The sequence below is a fragment of the Suillus subalutaceus genome, assembly GCF_016647625.1.
Source record: "Suillus subalutaceus strain FC151 chromosome Unknown DFJ58scaffold_6, whole genome shotgun sequence".
Taxonomy (NCBI): domain Eukaryota; kingdom Fungi; phylum Basidiomycota; class Agaricomycetes; order Boletales; family Suillaceae; genus Suillus; species Suillus subalutaceus.
Genome location: NW_024540255.1, coordinates 208,616 through 233,961, shown reverse-complemented (window position 1 = coordinate 233,961; position 25,346 = coordinate 208,616). Strand labels below are relative to the sequence as shown.

At 45.7% G+C, this 25,346-nt stretch overlaps 8 protein-coding genes across 8 annotated transcripts; 3 read left to right on the top strand and 5 right to left on the bottom strand.

Moving 5' to 3' along the window:
• Nucleotides 1–1,885: 1,885 nt before the first annotated feature.
• DFJ58DRAFT_722111 (uncharacterized protein) lies at nt 1,886–2,787 on the top strand (the record flags this gene model as incomplete). The annotated part of the gene is made up of 5 exons (XM_041384860.1): nt 1,886–1,993; nt 2,042–2,292; nt 2,352–2,508; nt 2,561–2,622; nt 2,658–2,787. The coding sequence occupies 5 exons, from the start codon at nt 1,886–1,888 to the stop codon at nt 2,785–2,787; spliced, it is 708 nt and encodes a 235-aa protein (XP_041249707.1).
• Nucleotides 2,788–2,846: 59 nt separating this feature from the next.
• DFJ58DRAFT_406759 (uncharacterized protein) lies at nt 2,847–3,853 on the bottom strand. Its single transcript, XM_041380244.1, has 6 exons — nt 3,818–3,853; nt 3,682–3,761; nt 3,615–3,631; nt 3,503–3,564; nt 3,345–3,448; nt 2,847–3,292 (listed from the first exon to the last, which is right to left on the bottom strand). Exons 2-6 carry the CDS (start codon nt 3,682–3,684, stop codon nt 3,080–3,082), a joined length of 399 nt encoding a protein of 132 aa, XP_041249706.1. The 5' UTR covers nt 3,685–3,761; nt 3,818–3,853; the 3' UTR covers nt 2,847–3,079.
• Nucleotides 3,854–4,777: 924 nt separating this feature from the next.
• DFJ58DRAFT_903726 (Clavaminate synthase-like protein) lies at nt 4,778–6,331 on the bottom strand (the record flags this gene model as incomplete). Its single annotated transcript, XM_041394880.1, has 11 exons — nt 4,778–4,955; nt 4,978–5,123; nt 5,172–5,272; nt 5,320–5,381; nt 5,432–5,447; nt 5,501–5,630; nt 5,672–5,706; nt 5,793–5,835; nt 5,889–6,014; nt 6,066–6,208; nt 6,265–6,331. The coding sequence occupies 11 exons, from the start codon at nt 6,329–6,331 to the stop codon at nt 4,778–4,780; spliced, it is 1,047 nt and encodes a 348-aa protein (XP_041249705.1).
• Nucleotides 6,332–10,524: 4,193 nt separating this feature from the next.
• On the top strand, nt 10,525–10,833 carry DFJ58DRAFT_628551 (uncharacterized protein; the record flags this gene model as incomplete). The annotated part of the gene is made up of 1 exon (XM_041381158.1): nt 10,525–10,833. A coding segment is annotated over one exon (309 nt), but the record flags the coding sequence as incomplete, so codon positions are not given.
• A 5,679-nt stretch (nt 10,834–16,512) lies between these two features.
• Nucleotides 16,513–17,307, bottom strand: DFJ58DRAFT_651609 (uncharacterized protein; the record flags this gene model as incomplete). Its single annotated transcript, XM_041381627.1, has 2 exons — nt 16,513–16,928; nt 16,977–17,307. Coding segments are annotated over 2 exons (747 nt in total), but the record flags the coding sequence as incomplete, so codon positions are not given.
• Nucleotides 17,308–17,659: 352 nt separating this feature from the next.
• Nucleotides 17,660–17,872, bottom strand: DFJ58DRAFT_616053 (uncharacterized protein; the record flags this gene model as incomplete). Its single annotated transcript, XM_041380973.1, has 1 exon — nt 17,660–17,872. A coding segment is annotated over one exon (213 nt), but the record flags the coding sequence as incomplete, so codon positions are not given.
• Nucleotides 17,873–20,652: 2,780 nt separating this feature from the next.
• DFJ58DRAFT_884875 (Clavaminate synthase-like protein) lies at nt 20,653–22,340 on the bottom strand (the record flags this gene model as incomplete). The annotated part of the gene is made up of 11 exons (XM_041394617.1): nt 22,136–22,340; nt 21,937–22,079; nt 21,760–21,885; nt 21,664–21,706; nt 21,544–21,614; nt 21,499–21,502; nt 21,373–21,420; nt 21,304–21,319; nt 21,192–21,253; nt 21,045–21,145; nt 20,653–20,997 (listed from the first exon to the last, which is right to left on the bottom strand). The coding sequence occupies exons 1-11, from the start codon at nt 22,197–22,199 to the stop codon at nt 20,653–20,655; spliced, it is 1,023 nt and encodes a 340-aa protein (XP_041249701.1). The 5' UTR covers nt 22,200–22,340.
• A 652-nt stretch (nt 22,341–22,992) lies between these two features.
• Nucleotides 22,993–25,304, top strand: DFJ58DRAFT_760455 (batten's disease protein Cln3). The gene is made up of 12 exons (XM_041388418.1): nt 22,993–23,222; nt 23,270–23,444; nt 23,492–23,682; nt 23,734–23,800; nt 23,857–23,926; nt 23,979–24,078; nt 24,131–24,380; nt 24,434–24,447; nt 24,504–24,524; nt 24,573–24,665; nt 24,724–24,950; nt 25,006–25,304. Exons 2-12 carry the CDS (start codon nt 23,333–23,335, stop codon nt 25,220–25,222), a joined length of 1,362 nt encoding a protein of 453 aa, XP_041249700.1. The 5' UTR covers nt 22,993–23,222; nt 23,270–23,332; the 3' UTR covers nt 25,223–25,304.
• The last annotated feature ends 42 nt before the right edge of the window (nt 25,305–25,346 follow it).

Below are 25,346 nucleotides of genomic sequence, written 5' to 3'. Positions count from 1 at the left end.
TCAAAATGGCAGATCAAGCAGGACCTTCGACACCGAAGCAATTGAAAAAGCCACGAAAGAATGCGAAGCACGGTTTGCGACTGGCGAAAGCCAAAAGGCTCTCAGAGAAGCAGCATATTGAGGCTTTGGAACGTGCGGTGATGGAATTCGTGAGTTATTCAGTCTTTGTACTGCTGAACGCAACTCCATCTCAAAGGCGGGTCAGGAGCCACGAGACGGTCTTCAAGGCTTTTTCTGATCTTCCTATTTCCGAATTCTCGAAAAAAGGTGTGACATATATCACACCGAACGCGACTGATCATGATATCTTCCACATTCAGGACTCAAAAAATCGTTCTTCGTTACCATGACAGAAATCCAAGCAACTAGTATACCAGTGTCTTTGAAGGGCAAAGATTGTACTTGCAGCTGCTCGCACTGGTAGGCGGAAAAAAACTCTTGCCTTTCTCATTCCAACGCTGGAGATACTTTACAGAAGAAAATGGGGGGCCCAGGATGGTTTAGGTGCGGGTAATAATTTCACCGACGCGTGAATTGGTACGTCCTGCCTATCCTTGGTTTTCAGTCACTTGATGGTTACATGTCCAAGGCTGTACAAATCTTCGACGTCTTGCGTTCCGTTGGAGCTTTTCAACGCATTTTCTGCAGGGCTCGTGATAGGCCGGAAAAAACCTAAAGGATGAGAGGGGCCGGGGGGGCTCGCTCGAATGATATTCTGGTCGCCACACCAGGTCGACTGTTGCAGCACAATGGATCAGACATTCGGCTTCGAGTGTGATGAACTTGCAAGTTCTCAGTAAGTACGGACTGCGCATCTTCACCAAGGATAACCATGCTTGTAAGTTCTGGACGAAGCGGATCGCATACTAGACAGGGGATTTTGCCAAGACATTATCTGCATACTTGCTACCTTCCGAATCACGCCAAACTCTACTTTTCTCAGCTACACAAACCCGTCTGGTCACAATTAGCTCGCTTGAGCCTCAAAGACCCTGTCCCTCATTGGCGTGGACGACCGGCAGCTCGTCGGCTACTCCCCGCTCCCCGGCACAGTACTACTCCGTCTGCACGTTGGACAAAAAGCTTGACGTTCCTGTGGTCATTCATCAACAACTCACCTACACTCCAAGGTCCTTGTCTTCGTGTCGACTGGGGAAGCAAGTTCGTTTCGTTTTCGAGACTTTTTGCAAGATGCATCCCGGAATGCCGCTACTGCATCTGCATGGGAAACAAAACAATCTGCCAGACTGACGATGTACACTCGATTTACATCTCTCAACACGCGGTACTATTCGCCACTGACATAGCGCACGCGGTTTGGACTTTCCTTCAGTCGATTGGGTGGTGCAAGTCGATGCTCCAGAGGACGCTGACACCTACATCCACCGAGTGGGCAGAACGGCGCGTATGAGAAGCTTCTGGAAGTGGCTTGCTACTCCTCATGCCAGCGAAGAACCGGGCATGAAAGCGCACTAGAGAAGAAAGTATCAAGATCGAAAACAGTCAAGATTAGACCTAGCAAAACCCAATAGATATACAAAACCAACTCCAGAGCTCTCTTTCCAGGAGCCACAGGATCAAGTATCTCGGGCACGTGTATGTTTTACTACTCCGTGTCTGCGTGGTGAGTTTTGCTACTCATCTGGAGGTTCAGGCTTTGTATCCTATGTCCGTTCTGTCCACCTTTACAGGATAAATCGATATTCAAAGTCGACGAGCTTCCTGTGGAGAAATTCGCCGAGTCTCTTGGGCTGCCGGGCGCGCCAAAGATCAAGTTTTTAAACAGAGAACTTGTAAAGAAACAAAAGAATTCGTCTCGAACGGTGGCAGCTATTCAGAGCCGAAATTGAAGCGGAGGCTAAGCAAGGGTCTTCTGATAACGAAGATGACTCCGAAGAAGCTGCTGTGTCGGATGACGATGGTGTTAAGTGACACTGCTCTTGCCCCAGACTCCGAGGTCAAGGTTGATTCAAAGCTTTCCATATCTACTAAAGTGTGTGACATTGCATTCCTTTTATTTTTCCTAACTCGGGTATTGCAGCCCGGTGTGCGCACGAAATACGACCGAATGTTTGAGCGCAAAAATCAAAATATTCTTTCTGCGCACTACTCGAAATTGATTGATCATGGCGACGCGGTTGATGACGATGAAGACTTCATCACGCTCAAGCGCTCAAATCATGACTTATCTGACACTGATGCAAACCCGGAGATAGACAACCTTTCGAAGAGGAAGCTCAAGCTGTCCAGAACGAAACGCGCAGTTGCTAAATATGGCCAATTGGGACATAAGTTGATATTCGATGACGAGGGGAACCCTCACGAAATTTACGAAATGGTGGACCCTACAGAATTCTACAAAGGGGGTCTGGAAGGGGCGAAGAAGCTGGAAAGGCCTTTGTGGAAGGGGAGAAGGACAAGCTGAAGGGTGCAGATGTGGTTGATAAAATGGAAGCTAAGGACAAAAAACGCGAAAAGAAACGCAAGCGCAAGGATCGCGAGAATGGTGTAAGTTCAGTGTTCCTTTGTCGCGAGATCTTGCTCAGAATGTGTTTTCCAGGTTGATCGCGATGATGTCCATGGGGGAGCTATTGCGGAACTTGCACCCTCTGCTGAGGACGGGTATATATCCCCTGAATTTGACCTGTCGTCCGAAGAATGGATGTGCAGGACACGTCGCCGCCGCCACTCAAGCGGAGTAAACGTTCAACTTCAACCAAAACATATTCTAGTGGCCTTGAAGACGAGGAAGAGCTTGCACTTCGGCTGCTAAGTAATCGCAGATAGGATGTACGTATGCAGTTCATTAGAATCTATATGCTTTCCAATACCAATCACCAGTGCAGGCACGACTGCCTAGATTCTCATTGTATATATTGTTGACGACATGTTCATCAAGGATGATGAAAGAGCAAGTACATCTAACATCTTGAAGTTCCAAGCTTCAGTTGTAGTGCTTAACTAACACCCCATTGATGACTTCTTGTTCCACGCCTTTCTCCTTGTCTATTCTCCAGTTCTGATTGGCCATAGGCCAGATGTCCTCGCTTTCCTCCATTGTTCCATCGTCTGTGCCTCGCTATCGTCGCAACGACTCTGAATTCCAGCTCTCTGCAGGACTGGACTTTCGGCCATTGGCACCAACTTGACATCGTCGTTGGGCATGACAAAGTAGAAGACTCCGAGGGCGAGTGTAGTTCCGCTGATCCTCTGGGGGCTTTACAACACGATGAATTGTGCCCTTGTAATACCCGCCGGTAAGGAAATTCAATGCATCGCCTGCATTGACGACCTATAATCCCTTCACTATGTGATACGTTGAGACGTAGAAAGTGACAGCCTACGAGTGCATTTTCGATATGGCGGATCCAGCGCCATGTACCGTCACGGGTCAGAATCTGCAGTGCAGCGACAGGCTGACTCCACAGAATCGTAATGCTTCCAAAGTCTTGCGGTGACACTGTAAGAAACAGGTATTTGTTTCACGATTAAGGTCACTGACCTGTGTGTCCCTTAAGCCAAACGTTCTTTGTTTTGATTTCTTCTTCCTCTGTTCTTGGGTAACTAAAACTACATGGACTTGTGAAGGACTATAAATTCAAGACAACACTTACTACTTCATGAACCTGGACTGATGGATAAGTCAGGCAAACAATTTGGAATGATTCAAAAAGTATGTACCATACGTCTCGCCTACGGCGTCATAATCATGGTTATTGACCAGCGTGTCTTCGGGTAGCTCGAGGCTGCGTGCAATAAGCCTGAGAGAAATGTAATCAGTTGGTCATCCCCAGCGCAACATGCTTTATATATGTACTTCAGCATGGGATGCAACACGTTGAAGTGATGGTGTTCTGGCTGAACCCTTGATTTCTGGGAGAAGAGGACGGAGGGTCCCTCTGGGGTGTCCCCGTTTGGTCACATCGCGATTGACTAGAAGAATGTCAGGTGAGTCAAGCAGAAAGACACGAATACATTCTGCTCACTATTATAGTGCTCAATCTGATCACGGACCCCAGCGTCAACATGCAAATTCGATTGACTTGCGTAAACCAAACGCTCATATGTTGGGCAAGACACGACAAACAGCACCCAGTACTGGTCGCAATTTATAATCCTTGGTATGAACCGCTTTGTTTCATTGTTCCGTCCTAAACTTTCTTCTCGGTCGTCACTGAAGGCCGAAAAGGGTAGGTCCGCGATGTCAAACATGCGATCTGTCTGCGTCGAGATGGTATTAACGATCCACACGAGACATGAAAGAATCGCCTCACCTGGTCTTGCGAATACCCATGATTCACGACATAGAAGAACCCGTGGTCAAGGAGGGGCCTCCCTTACTTCAATCGCTAGCGCATCTCGACCTTCTTCAGTATCAGCTTTCGATATGTCGATGATAGCAAGGTCGGCATAATCCACTGTCAATTCACACCTCAGCGTTTGGCATTAAGCAGATAGCTTGACACAGACAAATTTCCTTGCTAGGAGGTGCGGCAACGTAGTGCGGTACGTAGGGTAGGTGAGGCTGGGCATTGTGACAGAGGGTCAAGAACAGGGGAGATTGTATATTTCACCTAGCCTTATAAGCCTAGAGATCTTATGGCCACCGGTCCGTAATATTGGAGCAGCTGATCACCTCATTATCAGGGCACATTGCGCACATCTTGACTGATGCGCATTCGGGAAAATCCTAGCTTCGAAACATCACACGAGCCCCTGAGGCGCAAGTAAGGTCGTGCAGAGGCCTGGTGAAGGTGGATTCAGTTTCTAGATATACCTAATTGTAGTAATTGACAACAATGCCATTCAATACCTCTTCCTCTATGCCAGGTTCTTTGCCCTTCTGCAGATCGCTCGTGCCATATGCACTGATTCTCGCAACTCTCCAGGCCTTCATGGTAGGAGCTACATCGTCTTCACATCTGCGCTCAACCCCAACCCTCTGAAGGACTGGACTGGCCATAAGAGGGTACCAACTTGACATCGTCATTCAGGAAGGAGAAATAGATCAAGCTTAGCCGCGTGTAGCCACGTTGATCAATCGGGGGTTGCACAACCCGGTGGATGGTTCCTTTGTAGAATCCTCCTGTGAGAAACTCCATCGAATCACCAATATTCATGAGCTAAAGCATTTATGTCAGATAGAAGTGCTATGACATGGAACTACACACCAAAGCATTTTCGATATGCTTGACCCAGCGCCAGCCCTCCTTCGTTTGGATCTGTAAGGCAGCAACAGGCTGACTCCAGAGTAGAGTGATACTTCCGAAGTCTGCTGCGGTGTGGAGCAAGACCACATTTGGCAAAGAGTAGAGCGACCTGTGTGTCCTTTCATCCAGACATTTTTTGTCCGGACTTCCTCTTCTTCTGACCTAGGGAAACTTAAAGAAAGTAAGATACAATAGCATGCATCATATTGTCGTAGGTTTACTATTTCATAAAGCTCACTAGTGGCTATATCAGAGCCTCGAACGCCATCAAGAAACGAAATAAGTCATACGGTATGATATTCCGGGTGCATCAAAGTCGTGCAATTTCACGAACGTGTCTTCAGGAAGTTCAAGGCTCAACGCCATGAGCCTGAGAAGCGCAGTTAAATCCAAGTTCTGGAGCCAAGGCTGCAAACGCGCCTGCAAATTTTATGAAGAATGTTGTTGTGATTATGGCGCACGAAGGCATCGAGATCGGGAAGAAATGGTCTGAGTGCTTGTGGGTGCATCACGCTGTAGACGTGGCGGTTTGCCTAGTTAAGGATGTTAGATTCTCTCCGCCATTATTGACTGTGTACGAACAGGCATAGTGCTCGAGTTGATCACGCACGCCAGCATCGATGTGCTATTCATGAGGAATCAACAGTAGTAAATGGCAGAGATCGTCGAACGATCTACCCAGTATTGTCTTGGTTTGTAGCCTTGAAGTATGCCTGTCTTCTTGCTGTCTCCAGTGTACGCCCGTTTCTCGTCTTCAGGTACACCGGACATGGGGATATCTACGATATCGAACATCCTCTCGTTCTGCACCGAAAATGAGAATACGCGAGAGAAACAGTACTTGACATATTTCACCTGAGCTTGGGTGTACCCGTGGTTGATAATATAGCAAAACCCATGAGTAGTCAAGGCCTCTCGTAGTTCAACCGCTAGTTCCGCGCGGCCTTCTGCGGTAGCTGCTTTAGATAGGTCGATGATGGCAAGATCTGCATATTGGACTGAATATGAGAGGTACATTAGATTCCTCATGTGATGTCACTTCTATATCACTCACGGTTCTCCTTAGTAGGCAGGGCAGGGACATATCTTGGAGTTTGTGGGACCGTTAGACTAGTAGGCATCGTGTGGCTTATGGATCGAAGGCGATTAAACACTACCCGTATTCTCCCTTGTTTGTCTGCTATATATCAATTGGGAATCCGTGCGAAAAAGCGTTCGAAGGAGACCAAACACTAGCCCATAGAAGTTCTTCCTTTTAAACGCAAGGCGCAACGAACATCATCCGTGCACTGAGAAAAGCCGTGCTCGTATGATAACCCAAGTAGCGCCGAGTGTGGGACCAGATAGTGTCAGTTCTAGTATTTTGCCCTGAAAGATACTACGTTCTTGTCATGCTACAAGAACCATGAACTGGAAACTCTGTCAGATGCTCAATTGGTCAGACGGCTTTTCAATGATAGGTTGATTTTGCCCGCGGAAGGAGTTTCCCGGCCCCATTATAACTTGTGTGCTCACCTGTGATGCGCCACTGGGAAGCGGGGATCCAGATTACTGTTTTGGTCCATGTAGTTCGATGTGCCGTTCTAAGTACAGCATTTGCGCGTACTCCAGACTCCAGAGAAGATGTATAACTGTCTGTCACGGAACGAATGAGTCAGGTCGGAAACATTCATCGATGGTACTGTAGTGCACTGGTGGTAATGCGCATGAATATTATCGATTAGTAAGAATTAACTCTTTCTCTCGGATTATCACTGACGCCCTTCTTTTCAAAACTTTTCAATGTTTGATGTGTAGCGCACTCGTCAAGAGGTTTTTTTTCCCCGTTTCTTGACAGACCTGTGGGAAATTTCGTACTCTATCACACCCAGGTGAAATCTGATTTTTTTTGATGATGTTCGAGTGTCGGAAGGATTCCGGTTGTGCGATGTCAGTATACTAAGTTTGGCAGGGACTGGCTACGCTTTTTTCAAAATCCGTCACAGCCATGTCACTCTGGAGTTTTATGACTCCGCAATGGCACACTCGACAGAATTTTGAATCTCGATATGTGAATTTGTTGGAAGGAAGGAACCCAAATTTTCAGATCAAAGATTCTATGAGTTCGTGCATGTACATTATATAGACCAGCTATTCACAGTGCGTGCATTAAGTGGATAGGATATAATACTAGTATAGAATGAAAGTGAGCCTCCCCTGTCAGTCTTACTTCAAGTAAAGCTTTTGAGCGGAGATTATAATTGATGCTTAGTGATTTAAAGTCCGGTCCGGTCCGGTCTTTTTACCATATTTGGGAGGCAACCGGACCAGACCGGTCTTTTTATTCCCACGATATCAAAAAAAACCGGACTGGACTGATAAAGACCGATATTTTCGGTTGTTTGCAGTCCCACAACCAGTTTTAGACTGGTTACAACTGAAACTGGTCCAGTGGCAGTGTACTACTCACTCCTGCGATTCCAACGGTGCTTTATTTGTATTAAATGGTTAAGATTTGAACGAGATATGAGCATTTTAAAATTTTACCAAACTCTGCCCCACAAGTGAGTCAAATATGAAATGTCAAAAAATAAAAGTTGTTATAAGGCTTAGGTGTCTCAATGCTAACTGTAGCCCTAGTATAGACAAGTATATAGCTAGTCTTGCCTTGTCAATTGATTATGATTTGATCTAGATAAAAGCTAAGATATAAGACATTCTATTAATTTGCAGCTTTTTTCTTGTAAGTCTCATAACTTTATCAAATCTTAACCGTTTTGCATGATCGGACCACCGTTAGAATCGCGCTGACAAGTACTACATGTACATAGCAACTGGCTCCCCAAAGACCGGTCTTAACCAGTTCTGTACCGGTCCTTTAATTTTTTACAAACTTTGGGCAACTGGACTGGACTGATCTTGCAACTGGAAAAGACTGCAACCGGTCCTGCTTAGGACTGGTTGTGGACTGGTCTGGTTGCTGGTCTTTTTGCGGTCCTGCAACTGGACTTTAAAACACTATTGATGCTGCACCATCATGCTGCAACATCTCACTCTTTCAACGACTTCACTGATAACATAGTTCTGCCCTCATTCAATGACAATGTAGAAATTGCAGTGGTAAGCATTATTTATACAAGGACAAAGATTGTTTTCCCCCCTGTTTTTTTTCCTGCTTGACAAAGTGCTCAGTGTGTGGCATTACAATCATTACTGCTCAGTGGTGTGATAAATGATTTATTATGAACACAACTGTGCAATGTTTTCCATGGGAACTTCACAGTTGTATCCCATAGACACTAGAGAACACTGGCTAAAATCACAGAATTTATTTGTGCAGTGTGTAGCTCACAATATGATGATCAGTGAATTTTGAAACCCAATACCCATTTTGAAAAAGGGTGTCAGTGATAGTAGTGCCTTGGGTCACATGGTAGCCCGATAGCATACATGGGTGGACTTTGGCCCCAGACGTAGCGCTTCGAAGAACAGGACCTGATGAATATTTACCCAGACCCCAGATGTCTTGTTAACATCAGGTAATCAAACATTGCAAAAAGTCAATTCATAGGATCCAGAATATGAGCAAATACCAAATATTGTCAGACAAAGCAATAGAAATCATGAACGAGCGACATGGTGTGAATTTGTGTCACAAATAGTGTCTGTTGAGATCTAAAATGGGATTCTGTTGAGATTAAAAAAGGTCAGAGACTGAATTGACAGTAGGGGGAGAAATTAATATTACAAATGAGGGCACACTCATCGATACTCTCCTCCACATCATCGTCTGAAAGGTCTGCCTTTGAGGTGGATTCCTTCACAAGCTTTTGTGTGTGGCATGAGCGCAACAATATTGAGTTTTGTTAGGCTAGGCCGGATCTTAGGATGTTGCCCAACAAGTCATTTTCATCCCATCAATATCATAGATTATGATTGAGATTCGACCAGGACTGTCAGAAGTAGTTGGATCTGTCAGTTGCCCAAGTCGGTACTGGGCCAACTCCGGGCCTCCAGAGTCCTAGCTAGTTTAGTGTAGCTGTGTTGATGAGCCCCAAAGTTACCAACCCCCTCTTCAATGGTCAGCTGAGATCCAGGCAGTGAGGCATTCACATGTGTTGCACATTTACACTTAACCAGCTATCATCAATATAATCATCAGTGCACAGCTGCAGAGTTTTATTGTGATATTGATATATCTGAGCCTTACAGTGATTTGGAACTCCAGTCTATATGCTAGAATTCTTCATACTCTCTTTATGCTCACAATATCCACTACAGACAAGTTTCCTTGCTAGGAGGTGTGGCAACATAGTGTGGTATGTAGGGTAAGGTGAGGCTGGGCATTGTGACAGAGGGTCGAGGACAGAGGGGATATTGTAAGAACACTTCTTAGCTACTAACCAAGTGGCGCCCTGACAAGGACCCTGGAACAAAAACAGCCAACAGTGTGCCCAATGGCGCCAACACTGACTCCTCCCCCCTGTACCAATCCCCTTTCCTCTTACCTAGATATAAACTAGCTTTACCTTTAATAACTTGTACAAAAACAACATAAAAAGAGAAAAACAAGAACAGCAACTAGATGACAATGGACAAAATAGACAATCCTGCACCTCTGTAGATTAGCCTAAGAGACAAAGAAAACATGTTTCTCAGACCGACCAATAGATTATTTCCAGAGCTAATAAACAACCCAGTGACACCATTGAAAGTAACAGATACAAAAACCATAAGAGCTGAACTAGTTAGCAAGGGGATGCTCATTCCAGCAGCAGGAGCCGCCATAGACAACCTTATAATCACACTTTTTGAATTCACAATAAAAACACTGGGAATAACACAACTTCAAAGAGACATGCTAAGAGCCATTGCAATCCTCCCAGGGCAAGCTGACCATGAACAGAAAGTGAAGAAGATAGCGGAAACTACCTCTTTTCATATGGTTGGAGCCATTGAATGACTTGAAAAAGTGGCCGACTCACATGACGGAAAGATAACAGCACTTGACAGCTTTGTAAATGAGGTGCATGACTCAATTGATGGCACTGTGGTGAGACTGGAGAAAGCTATTGAAAATACATGCATTAATGTGAATGAGAACGCACCCTCTGAATGCACGGAGCATAGCAAGGAGCAAGGAAGATCCTACGCCAAAGTCACACAGGCCAGACTACCCAAACCTGACTCTAGCACTCTAGCATGAAGCAAAGCTCAGGCAAGACAAATCCTGGTAGACTGCAAGTCAATGAGCGAATCTTTGGGTCTGAAGGATCTATCTGAAGCTGAACTTATCAGCAAGGCAAACAAGGCCCTTGCAGAGATAAAAGCAGGAGGTATAGACGTCCCACAAGATGCATTCTTCACAAGCACAAGAAAGCTCTGTCATGGTGGAGTTATTTTTAAAGTTGACAGCATTGATACCAAAGCCTGGATCTCATGCAAGAGTGTTAGCCAATCTTTCAGTGAAAACTTCAGGAATGAAACAATCATCAAGGATAGAACCTTCCAGGTAATAGCAGAGTACGTCCCGACAACATTCAACCCGGACTCATCCACATCACTTGCAGAAACAGAGAAAAGCAACAAACTCCAACCTGGAACACTCACCAAAGCGAAATGGATCAAGCCTCTAGCACATCGCAACGTGAACCAATGAACCACCTTCTGCACTCTATCCTGCTGTTAAGACCGTAGCTCAAGGGTTAACGGATCCGAAGGGCTTGGCCTCAGCTCATGCGCTGTGCCCCTTACCCGAGTACGTGCTCTTAATTTCAGAATGAAGTCCAGATGGAATCCGACGAAGTCTGAAGGACTTCTGGAGGCTGGCTACTCTAGTAGAGTGCTAGAGGACTTCCGGATGAGTGCGAGAAACTTCCGGAGGAGTTTCATCCACTGTATTAGATCCGAAGGTAAGTTCCCTAGATAGAAACACATAGAGCATAGGCTGCAAGGGACAGAGTCCAAAGCAGGATAGGATAGGAGGAGTGGTCCGAAGGACAGGACGTCTGGAGGTCCGAAGGTTAAGATGTCTGAAGGTTGCGTCGTCCGAAGGTTGCATCGTCCGAAGGTTACGACGTCTGAAGGTCCGAAGGTTTATGAGGACCGGAGGAGCAGACAGGATTAGGACAGGAGGGGAAAGGCTACTATGGACAAGGTCTGGAGTAGAAACAAACAGAGGTAGACTACACTATGGTAGAGTCGGATAGACGGGGTTTAGACAGAAGTCTTGGAAAGACAGGAAGTGCCGGAAAGGCAAAGCTTTGGTCTAGGGAATCAATCCCTAGACTTCAGAACAGAGACATAGGGGACAAATCCGAAGGTCCAGATTTCCGGCCTAGGGAATCCATCCCTAGGCCTTGATGGAAAGGCAGAACTCAGATGGACCAAAGTCCGAGACAAGAATGAGTGAAGTCTAAGATGCAAGAGAGCAAGTCTATGTTGATCTTCGAACTAAGGAAACTTTACAGGAGTTGTACAGAGGTTTATATACTGGAAGGGATCCGAGAGGATCGGTAAGCTGAACACAAATGCTATGTACGAGCATGTGGAAACATATTAGTAAGTATGAACGGAACATAAGTAAATGAACTCGGAGATGAACAGAGTACAAGGATCAATAAGCAAGACGGAAACACAGATAACCGAAGTCCGGAGTCAAGGGGATTACCATAAGGAGATAGACGCTGATTTAAGGTTTGGCTTTGGATATGAGTATAGGTCGGATCTGGAGGTCTAGAGATATCAGATGAGGCATCTGGATATCAGATGAGTGGATCCGGAGATACAGTGGCTCAAAAAACTGTCCGCATGTTTTGACATTTTTCACTATCTATAATATTGTGTGAGAATGAACAAATTCCTCAAGGACATACTTATACCACATTGTAGTATGGCTTCAGGGCTTTTATTTGAGCCCTACACCGTGGGAATCGGCGGAGATATGGTTGAGATATAAGGCTTATAAAATGATGACTCATGTGGACAGTTTTTTGAGTGTATATTAAAACTATATAAATCATTATTTATGACACCATAAAAATCATGCCACTATTATATAAATTATAAAGTGGTGTCATTATGTTATTTTATGACTATATCTAACTATATAAACCAGAATATCTCATGTATCATAGTCATAATCACCATGAAAGCCATCTCCTCTGCTCAAAGAGATAATATCCTCTCTCTGTCTTATGCTGGCCTCTCTGCTCGCCAAATTTCCTCTAGAACTGGAATATGCAAGTCCACTGTGGCCAAGTTCATCAAAGAAAGCCACCCAGACAAGGAAAACTCTTGTGGAGGACGTCCATCCAAGCTTACCTCTACTGACAAAAGGGCTATTATCCAACATATCACTACAGGAAAGGCTGATAATGCTGTCCAAGCCACCCATTATATCAATTCCACCATCACTACCCCTGTCTCTTCACAAACTGTGAGGAATGTTCTCAAGGTAGCTCATCTCAAGGCAGTAACAAAGAAGAAAAAGCCTCTTCTCTCCATCAAACATAGGCAGAGAAGACTAGCCTTTGCCTTAGCTCATCAACACTGGACTGTAGAGGACTGGAAGCATGTTATATGGTCAGATGAGACCAAAATCAATAGGATTGGGTCAGATGGGAAGGTGTATGTATGGAAAAAGAAGGGAGATGGCCTAACAGACAGAGAGGTTAATGGGACTGTCAAGTTTGGAGGAGGTTCTTTAATGGTATGGGGCTGTATGGGATGGAATGGTGTGGGAATGCTTGCTGAGGTTGAGGGGAAGATGAATGCTGAGCAGTATGTGGACATTTTAAATGACCACTTGCTGCCTAGCTTGGCAGAATCAGGGATTGATGAAGAAGATATCATTTTCCAACAGGATAATGATCCCAAGCACACATCCAGAAGAGCTAGGGAATGGTTTGAAGAACATAACATCAATGTTCTTGACTGGCCAGCACAGTCTCCTGATGTCAATGTCATTGAACATCTCTGGGGAACACTCAAGAAAAAGCTTCAAGCCTATGAAAACCCCCCTAAAGGAGTATGGGAGCTTTGGGAGAGAGTAGCAGTGGAATGGGGGAAGATCACAGCTGAGGATTGCCAGAAATTAATTGAGAGTATGCCTAGAAGGATAGAGGCAGTAATTAAAGCCAAGGGAGGTCATACAAAATACTAGAATACCTGGTTATTACTGTAAAATACTTGAGTCAAAAAACTGTCCGCATGAGTCACCATTTTGTGAGCCTTGTATCTCCACCATATCTCCACCGATTCCCACGGTGTAGGGCTCAAATGAAAGCCCTGAAGCCATACTACAATGTGGTATAAGCATGTTTTTGAGGCATTTGTTTGTTCTCACACAATATTATAGATAGTGAAAAATGCCAAAACATACGGACGGTTTTTTGAGCCACTGTATAGGTGAAGACGAGACTAGGATATGAATTGTGGATATAGACCGATAGTCTAGGGAAGGTAGAGTCCAAGATGGAATGAGCTCGGATCCGATAGAACTAAGGGTGGATGAAGCAGGCTTAGCTGCGGAGGTCCGAAGGTATGGACATATGGATGTACGAAGGTGTACGGATCCAAACCGATAGTGGACTGGAGGACTGAGGGCATGGATAAGGGTATGGAGGTCTGGATGTGCATCCGGAAGGCGTGGGAACATCATTGGACGTAGGTCTGGAATACAGGATATGACACCTGCAAGGACTGTGAAAGTGCCAACCTCGCCATTTGCCTCAGACTCACCATTGAAGGATGCAAGACCACTATATGCAAGCTACTACTGGAACCAATGCGCTGCCTGAAATGCCAGCAACTCACCAGTGACCATATGGCTGGAACCAAACAACCAACACCTGTAGCACCTGTGGTATGGACCACCAAACACCGGAATGCAACTTTGGAGTGACAGACCCCCAACATCACTACTGTGTCAATTGCAACATGCAAGGTCATGCAGCCTGGAGTCGAGACTTCCCCACCTTCAAAGAGTGAAGCAACAAGATGCATAGGAAGTCAGAAGAAGCTCACGATCCACCCGAAACGTCGGAATCCATCCATTGTCCATCCTATCTCATTGGTATGTAATTTGCCTTGCCTCGAGTTTGTAACAAGTGCTACAGTCTTATTACATGCACATCCTATCCCTTCCTCCGAGATGGTATAGTTTACTAGTATAAGAAGCCTATGGTGACCACTTCAACTTTACTTCCCTTCTACTGTATTTCCTTCCCCTTAGGTTTTACTTAGAAGTAGTCACCTTTAGCTGTGCTCTATAGCCCCTATTGGTTTCCCTATACCTGAACCCTTTACCTTGACTTTCCCTTACCCTTAGTGTTTGAAAGTCCAGTTGCCGGACCGGAAAAAGACTGGCAACTGAACTGGACCGCAACTTTTTTGAACTGGACCACAGTTGCAGTTGTATGTCAGTCTTTACAGGTCTGGTTGGCGGTTGCTTCATTTGGGCACAGGTAATAAACCACTCAAAAACCGGTTGCAACCGGTGTAGAGACTCGCGTTTCTGTGGGCTCATATGGGCTCATTTTACGAATTCTGACAACTGGCCTTCATGGCACAACTCGCACTATCATCCACCATGACTTCCCTATAGAGTGCACCACTTTCCCGCAAAACGCGCCATAGGCGCGATACTTTCCCGCACAACGCGCAGCATTCCCGCATGCGCGCCTTGCGCACTTTCTCATGCTTAAGCGCCCTGCGTCACGCATCATCCAGGAGCATCCATCCATCGTCCAACCAGTCCCTTGGTATGTCCCTTTTCATTATCTGACTATATTTGGCATATTACACTTCCTATTTCATCATGGACCCTTACTTTACATCACTTTACCTCATTTACATACTTAGAGTGCTCCCTATTCGGCTCTGAGCCCTGGGAGAGTGCTTAGGTAGAACTTACATACTCTCATGTTCGTTTTACACCCCACTTTTTCTACCATTAGCTTCCTACCACTCAGTATCTATCACCAGTTAGTTCCATGCAATGCATGTGTCCATCATCGTTTTGAGGCCCTAGCATCAGTCTATAGCTAGTGGGCACTATCAGTATCCGTCTAGATCTGCACTTTTCCCCTTATCAGTCTCAGTATCCATCGTCTACACTTGTGCACCACTTGCACTACCTTCCCGCGCTCCGCGCACTTTCGCATTCCGCTTTTCCCGTGCGCGCCTTCAGCGCATTTCTCGCGCTTTCACCGCCATTCACCAGGGTTGCTCAGCATCATTCTGTGGATCCTTGCTTTCCTTGCTTCCCCTTTAGGGTCGAACGTTCTTGCATTCTGCAAGTATAGCAGCTAGGCAGAGCTGAGACTCACTTATACTGGCTGAGCACTTTTCTTATATGTGCCTGCCAGGTTGTGATACCCACACCGGTCTACAATGCAACCGGTCATATATCCAATGGTCAAACTACATGGTATGGCAAACATATTCAAGCTACTAGTATGATCCAGCCACCTCATCTTCTCCATGCTCCCACTCCACTGCTTGATCATCCAGGTGAAGGAGATCTGTGTAGTCAGTAAGTAAGACCTCTTTGATGCTTGATGAGTTGGAAGCAGCGTGATCAACAACAGATTTCTGCCAAGCGAACTTCAGGACCTGCAACTGCTCAATTGGTCCAAACCTAAATGAGACCGGCAATTGGTGGCAGTCTCTGCACCCGCTGAGAACAGCCATTTGCAGGGTACAGAAGATGCTGGCACTGCACAAACATCCATAGCAATCTTGGCGAGTATTGGAAAGTTAGATGCGTGATTCTGTGTCACAACCCTTTAAACGAATTAACGCTGGGGCAGAGACTAGGACTCAAACAAAGGTTATCTAACAAAGAAAGAGGATAGCAGGGACGTCTTAGGATTGCTAGCAGTAAGCTAATACAAAAGAGGTTTGAACTGAAGAACTACTGACTACAACGAGCTGCCTATATACATATATTGAAGCGGAGACTGAATCTGAATCTAAACTAACTAGCCAATCATTAAATAGAAAAGGGAATCGTACGATGTTCTAAATATAACTACACTATGATGTCATAGAACGTGTGATGGCTGTGCAAGGGTTCTCGAAGGTTCTGGAGTCACGTGACTTAATCGCTTGAGTAAGAAAGTCAAAATCAGGAACGTCGGAGATAGAAGTAGTGGATGCTAATGGAATAGAGAAGTTCGGGTTAGGGTTTGTAAGGTTATAGGTATAGACGCTGACTGAGCGCTAATGACAGGTGCTTGTGTCGGGCGCTTAATGGGTGTTTACGAGTGTTTAAGAAAGAATAATGGTTTGTATTTGGAATTCGTGACATTCTGATTAACTATATTAACAACAAGATTCTAATTGAAACGAAGGAACGACCTACCGACCACCACTGAATGATATCAGTGTCCATTGAGACATCATCAGGGACATCGTGTAGATACTGCTGCAACTCAGCAGCCCATCCAGAATGTTGTTGACGGGCAGCTTCGTTGACTAGTGTGCATCGATGACGATCAAACTCGGACTCTAGTGTTTCAGTAGATGCAAGTGGATTGATGGGAGACAAGGAGCGAGTGGTGGCACCTGTGGGCATATGTTTCAAATAATCTTGCATGGTCTTCTCAACGATCTTCAGCACTTCATCATGCCAGTCTACAGCATTCAGGTTACCAGCAGTGCATTCGAGTTCTTGCTCCTTGGGACCTCCCCAGGCCATCTTGATGTAGTCGAGTTTATAATATGGATGCAGGACTATAGAACGTATCAGCAACATGATAGAGCAGGGGAGAACTAATGTACCAAGGGCCAGGATGTAAACTGGTTTATCATCGAACCTTCTATAGTACTTGTTGACCTTGTCCAGTCTGAGCTCAATCACTGACTTGAAGAGAGCATACTTTGGATCATCACACTTGGCTTCCCATGCAGTCTGCAGTTCTTCGATGGCTGAGATTGCTCGCCAGAGGGTAGGTTGTAGTTCTGAGGAGAAATACTGCTGAATGTTGTTGGCATCGGAGATGATGTTCCAAGTAGTGTTAATGAGTTCCCAATCCACAGGCCCAATTGTGAATGCTTTCCATGGAATATGCTTCACAGGACTTCCAGGATGCCGAATTGTAGTTACTGGCCCTTGTCCACTGACTTCACGAACACATTAATGGACTACATATGAAGTCAGTGCACTGGTCAACATGTGAAAAGAATGTTGTCACACACCTGGCGAAGCTCATATGCTTGACCCAGCATACCCTCAGCAGTCCCCCACTGGACGTTACTGTGAAGCAGGATCTTGAGTGGTATTTCAACGCTGCAGTTGCGTTGAAGTGTTTCGAAGTACTCAATATGTTGGCCAGAGCATTGAATCTGCAATTTACATTTAGAATCATTGGAATAGAATGAACATGATGACATACCTTGATGGCAAGGGTTCGCACAGCAGCCACAACATCCAGCGAGTCCCCAAGGATGCAATTATCAGGTAGTGTAGGATCAAATTCCCATATGGCCATTGTAGTCGCTACATTGGCAATTTTGGTGATTGATGACATGAGGGCCACAACGGCAAGGTTGATGATGTGGGCGAGGCATGGGAGGCGGTGTTTATTGGCATCGAAAGAGTAGATGTGACGGCAGTGAAGAATCTGCTCAATTTTGTCACAGGTTGTATCGTTGTTGCTGGTGTTATCAATGGTAACACAGAAAAGCTATGGAAAGTTGAAATAAACTAACTCGAAAAATGGAATGCAGGAACGTACCTTAGATGATTGTCCTGAAATGATTCCAGCTCATTCACATAATCCAACAAAATAGCAACCCAGATTATCCCCAGAGTGTGTGCCTGAGATGCCTTTGAAAGCAATGACATGAGAATGAAGTGTCCATGTTGAGGCTGCTTCGATCCAATGGGCAGTCAGTCCAAAAAACGCCACTTTGGTCTGGTCAACAGACCAAAGGTCAGTGGTAGTTGAAACATGTCCCGCTAGTGGGTTCTGTATATTTATGTATGTCAACAAGGAGTCACTGGTATATATAGAGAAGAAAACATACCTGGACATCAGACTTGAGCTTTGAAAAGAAGTCGATAAAGGAATTGTGTACATGGGTCATAATGTTGTGAGTCAAAGGCAAATTAAGCTTGGTCACATTTGGTTGCATTGCTACTAAGTAATTGCGAAATGTGACTTTATCTGCCACTATGAGCGACTATTGTCAACCATCAGCTATAATGCCACCTATATATTCCTATTAATACCATCTCTTACCTGGTCATCACAAACGACGAACTCAGCAACTGCATGCAATACATTCCTTCGTGAGAACTCTTTCATCCATGGTTGTTTCTGGACGATGCTGTCCAGATTCTGCTGTTGCCCATTCGTCTTTGCTGCATCTCTCTGCTTCAGCAACACCCGAGGAACTGAATGATGATGTTCTCATATCTCCTGCTGCAAGCACCATTCCTGATACAACTCGTAATGGCTGCGGATGTGCTGACGACACGACAAATTGGACCCCACATGAAATGCTTTCCTCATACCATTCTTTTTCACAAATACGTGGTCCTTCCTGTGATTCAACGGTAAGCTTGTATTGTTACTATAGGCTACAAGTTACTGACCTGCACTCCATGCACCAGCGTCCGACCTTGGTAGCAACTTTGCCATCCGGACTACAAAACTTAACAGTGATATGTTCTGAGAAGATGGTGAGTAGGTCATCTGCGCTGTTCTTTTTTGTCTGTTTCTTGGATGGGACATCGTCCTGTTGTTGCTGATGGTGAGCTGATATACTATCTTTAGCAGATCGCAAAATCGTACATTGTTGTTGTCTGGTCCCGGATCATCTTCATCCCCATCCTCATCCTCCTGGCCCAGTTCTTCAACATTGAGAACCTCTGGCTCACTTACATCAGGCACATCATCCACGATCTCGATAGATGCTGCACTCTGATGCCATGCTTGTTTGGATGCAGCTGCCTTTTTTTTGGAGGTACATTTATTCACTGTGGTGTTGACATCACTGTCTGAATCTTCCTCGCTGCTCTCAGGACTTGGAGCTCATCATTTTCGACTCTTCTTTGGTGAGGGCTTAGTGTTAGGTGCACGGCTTTTTGCATTGCGAGGCTGTGGTACTAGTGTATTGACACTAGCCTTTTCTGTTGGTTTTCTTTGACGTGCAGATTTACGGGGTGACATTGACAGTAGAAGGGGAGAGGGATGCTGATTACTAGCACACATACTAATGTATATTATATATATCAAAAAAATTGACAAGTCATGTTATCCATGAGGCATCTTTTCAGAGTACGTGGACCGGTTGCTGTATAGACCAGTCTGGACTGATTGCATGACATTACTGCAACTGGTGGCAACCGGTTGCGTGCAGTCCAGTCCAGTCTTTAGGTTGCTGGTGAGAAAACAAAGACCGGTCCGGGACCAGTTGCATCTAAAATAGACAAAAAACCGGACTAGACCGGACTTTCAAACACTACTCATAGGTGATGCCCATATGGTTTCACCGGCCGTGATTAAATGTATATCTCAGCAGAAACACTTGCATTCGCTGATCACATTCTGTGATTGCCAATGGTAACTCAACAAACCGGGGAGCAAGGGCCCACTCAAAATTGTCAAGGAATAACATTTCTATTGTCCTGTGGGCCCACATGTAAATACAATATAATTTGATCCTGGCACCCACAGGACCTGCCCATATGGTTTCACCAGCCATGATTAAATGTATTCCTCGGTGGACACTTGCATTCACCGATGATATTGGTCATTTGTTCGCCAGTGGAAATTCACATTCTGTGATCGGCAATGGTAATCCAACAAACTGGGGGGGAATGGCCTGCTCAAAAGTGTCAAGGAATAACATTTCCATTGTCCTGTGGGCCCACATGCAAATACAATGTACTTTGATCCTGGCACCCGCAGGCCCACTCCAATGTATTGAAGATCATTGTTCATGGGCCAAGCCAGAACCATCGAGTACAATGCCACTCGCCAGCCCACCTGGAGACATTGACCTACAATATTAATGTGGGCCCACAGTGGGCTGGCCCATGTCTCATGGAATAATGTCAACTTGAACTGACCACATTTATAGGGTCAAGTCACTGAAGGGGCTCCTATAATTACACCAATGTTAGTTATCACATGAGAACATAGTAGCACATAGTAGCACATAGCATGTACTGTCTACATCAGGCGTTGCCCTCAGCAGACAATAAATTGGATTTTTTTTTTAAAAAAAGGGGATATTGTATATTTGACCTAGCCTTATTAGCCTAGAGATCTTATAGCCACCGGTCCGTAACGCTAGAGCAGCTGATCACCTCATTATCAGGGTACATTACGCACATCTTGACTGATGCGCATTTGGGAAAATCCTAGCCTCGAAACACCACACGAGCCCCTAAGGCGCAAGTAAGGTCGTGTAGAGGCTTGGTGAAGGATTCAATTTCTAGATATACTTAATTGTAGTGCTTGACAACAATGCCATTCAATACCTCTTCCTCTATGCCAGGTTCTTTGCCCTTCTGCAGATCGCTCGCGCCATATGCACTGATTCTCGCAACTCTCCAGGCCTTCATGGTAGGAGCCACATCGTCTTCACATCTGCGCTCAACCCCAACCCTCTGAAGGACTGGACTGGCCATAAGGGGTACCAACTTGACATCGTCATTCAGGAAGGAGAAATAGATCATGCTTAGTCGCGTGTAGCCACGTTGATCAATTGGGGGTTGCACAACCCGATGGATGGTTCCCTTGTAGAATCCTCCTGTGAGAAACTCCATCGAATCACCAATATTCATGAGCTAAAGCATTATGTCAGATAGAAGTGCTATGACATGGAACTACACACCAAAGCATTTTCGATATGCTTGACCCAGCGCCAGCCCTCCTTAGTTTGGATCTGTAAGGCAGCAACAGGCTGACTCCAGAGTAGAGTGATACTTCCGAAGTCTGCTGCGGTGTGAGCAAGACCACATTTGGCAAAGAGTCGAGCGACCTGTGTGTCCTTTCATCCAGACATTTTTTGTCTGAACTTCTTCTTCTTCTGACCTAGGGAAACTTGATGAAAGTAAGAAACAATAACATGCATCATATTGTCGTAGGTTTACTATTTCATAAACCTCACTAGTGGCTAAATCAGAGCCTCGAACGCCATCAAGAAACGAAATAAGTCATACGGTATGATACTCCGGGTGCATCAAAGTCGTGCAATTTCACGAACGTGTCTTCAGGAAGTTCAAGGCTCAACGCCATGAGCCTGAGAAGTGCAGTTAAATCCAAGTTATGAAGTCAAGGCTGAAAACGTGCCTGCAAATTTTATGAAGAATGTTGTGGTGATTATGGCGCACGAAGGCATCGATATCGGGAAGAAATGGTCTGAGTGCTTGTGGGTGCATTAAGCTGTAGACGTGGCGGTTGCCTAGCTAAGGATATTAGATTCTCTCCGCCATTATTGACTGTGTGCGAACAGTTATAGTGCTCGTGTTGGTCACGCACGCCTGCATCGATGTGCTGTTCACGAGGAATCGATAGTAGTAAACGGCAGGGATCATCGAACGGCCTACCCAGTATTGTCTTGGTTTGTAGCCCTGAAATATGCCTGTCTTCTTACTGTCTCCAGTGTACGCCTGTTTCTCGTCTTCAGGTACACCGGACATGGGAATATCTGCGATATCGAACATCCTCTCGTTCTGCACCGAAAGTGAGAATACGCGAGATATACAGTACTTGACATATTTCACCTGAGCTTGGGTGTACCCATGGTTGATAATATAGCAAAACCCGTGAGTAGTCAAGCCCTCTCGTAGTTCAACCGCTAGTTCCGCGCGGCCTTCTGCAGTAGCTGCTTTAGAGAGGTCGATGATGGCAAGATCTGCATATTGGACTGGATATGAGAGGTACATTAGATTCCTCGTGTGATGTCACTTCTATATCACTCACGGTTCTCCTTAGTAGGCAGGGCAGGGACATATTTTGGAGTTTGTGGGACCGTTAGACTAGGCATCGTATCATTGGCTTATGCTTCTGGATGGATCGAAGGAGACTACCCATGTTCTTCCTTTTAAACGCAAGGCGCAACGAACATCATCCGTGCACTGAGAAAAGCCGTGCTCGTATGATAACCCAAGGAGTGAGTGTGGGACCAGATAGTGTCAGTTTTAGTATTTTGCCCTGAAAGATACTACGTTCTTGTCATGCTACAAGAACCATGAACTGAAAACTCTGTCAGATGCTCAATTTGTCAGATGGCTTTTCAATGATAGGTTGATTTTGCCCGCGGAAGGAGTTTCCCGGCCCCATTATAACTTGTGTGGTCACCTGTGCATGTGATGTGCCACTGGGAAGTGGGGATCCGGATGTGACTGATTCAAATGGCCCTAGTTCGATGCGCCGTTCTAAGTACAGCATTTGCGCGTACTCCAGACGTGGTCACGAGTCTAATAACTGTCTGTCGCGGAACGAATTAATAGACGTTGCCCCAAAAATGCGCGAACTCTAGTGGACTCATCAGCGTTGTTTGAATTTCAATATTTCCATGTCTGATCGGATCTGTAGGATGTTCCCCAACAATGGGCAGCGCGGTCCCATCGTAGATCGCAATTGATCGACCGGGAGTCCGGGACCGTCGAACTCGGAAGTCGTATTGATTGCCCGAGTCGCTACCGCCGGGGCCAACTACGGGCCTCCAGAGTCCCAACTAGTGTGACTGTGGTGATAAGCCCCCAAGTTACCGTGACCCCCTCTTTAGGGGTCAGCTGAGATCCGGGCACTGGCAGCGAGGCATGTTTCGCATGTGTTGCATATTTATACTTGACCAGCTATCATTGTCAGCGCACAGCTGCAGTGCTTCATTGTGACATTGATATATCTGAGCCTTACAGTGATCCGGAACTCCAGTCTATACGCCAGAACTCTCTTCGCGCTCACGATATCCACTGGCAAGCCGGTGCTCTCTTGGAGATGCCAGTCGAACCCCACGGTACCACTACTCTTCATACCGAAGGAGATTTTGTTATACCGAACATAGGTCAGTGTTCGATACGCATGGCAAGTGTTGTGTTGATTTTAGCAAAGCTCTCCAACTTGACGGGTAAAGTAGACGCCGGGCTGAGCTAGAATTAGTACTTACCTTGCACCATGACGCCATTTTTTGGAAACCTTACTGATTTTTGGGCTTCTTCAGCAGGCAAGAAACGATTGTCCTTGAAGCTTGGATTTTCTTTCTTTCTCTTTGGACTCATAAACAATGGTGTGTCATTTTGTTTTTTTCAGACGACTGCTCTCATCATCACAAAGTACTCTATGTCATCATACTTTCGGCTGCGCTCGACCTCGTCCCTCCGTCAACACCCAAGGGCATAATTGCCTTTTGTAATATTGCTCCGGCCTTAATCGCGAAGCTCGGGTGGCCGTACTTTCTCAAAGGTCGCATACGTTATGCCCGACGGATTGTCGGCTGCTGCGCGTTAAGCTTTATAGGCATGCTGGTAACCTGACACCAGACTCAATTTGAAAATCACAATTCATGCAACACATAGGTCGTTGCCTTCCATGAAAGCCTGTATTCGAGGCTGCTGGGAATATCTCTCGCGTCGTTTTCGTCGGGTGAGCTCACACATTCGTCATGCACACCTGTTTCTCACTTGAACGACAAACTATAGGTCTGGGAGAAATGACTTTCTTGCAACTTTCGACAACATACAGCCGTTCGGTAGGAGGTCGAAGCGTTGGGTCCGCATTGGTCTCACCCTTCGAACTATCCCACGTTGATTCCACTTGACAGGTACTTCGCCTCAGGCACTGGAGCTGCAGGTATTGTCGGAGCATTCATGTGGTGGGAACTCAGGGGTCTGGGTATCAGCACTGGTGTTGGTATCTCGGCGGTAACAATGTATACTTATAGCGGATAAAACATTTGCTCATATTTCATCACAGGTTCTCCCATTCATCCTTCCTGTCGCATACTTTTTTCTGCTCCCCCGTCCAGCAGCATTCTTACATCAGTCATTTTCTGCGTCATACACGCTCGTCCCTACCGACGACCTCGAGACTGAAGTTGATGATGATCTGTCTGCTCAAGATGACGTAGAATCTCGTGTGGAGCCCAAGGTTACCGTCAGCCTATCAGCCGCGGATAAATGGCGTCTAGTCAAACCGATGCTATTGAAGTATATGCTTCCACTATGTGAGCAGTCTTTATTACTCATGATTCTTATGCGTCTAATAATTTACTACTAGTTTGTGTTTATACCGTGAGTGGTCGATGTTTCTTGGGCGTAGAGCCTGCCTGCTGATTTGCACAACGTAGTTCGAGTATACTATCAATCAGGTACGTCATCCCTACCCCTGTGCTTCTAGTCTTTCTGAACACATGCAGGGTGTTGCACCGACTTTATTATATCCCGTTCCGTCACACGGTCTCATTAGCAAGATCATTCATTCCGTCCGCGACTACTATCCACTTTGGCAGGTTTGCATGATAATCTGCCGTGATCCTGAAATACATTCTGATAACGACCCTTTCATAGCTAGTCTACCAAACCACGGTCTTTTTCTCTCGTTCAAGCATATCTCTGGGCTTGAAAACCCTTCCAGCCCGTTTCCTCCCTGCTCCGGCCATCATCCAGTTCGCGATACTACTTCTGCTAGTTTTCGAATCCGCTGTCGGGCTACTTCCGGAAGATCGTGAGGGAGGAAGTATATTCCTGGTTTTCATACTCATCAGCATTGAAGGCGTATGCGGCGGTTTGGCATAGTGCGTCTTATTTTTGTCCAGATAAAGGCCGTTGATCTGATTGAATGACTACTAGCGTCAACGTGTTCTATCGTATCAATCAAGAGCAACCAGATCCGTCCTCAGCGCACAATCCTGAGATCACAAAGCAGGAGCGGGAGTTCAAGATAGGTTCTATTGGGTTTGCCGATAGCTCGGGGATTTTACTGGCTTCGATTCTCGCTGTACCATCGGAAATTGAACTTTGTAGAGCGCAAGTTGCAAGGGGGAAATACTTATGCCGGGGGCTCTAGATCCGTGATCTGCGGAGGACATACATGTTACATTAATCAGGTACATGGGATCAGATATGGTTTATGTACAACAATTTGAGCAGTAATGATACACATTGCGCTGCGGGAAAAACCGAAATGAATG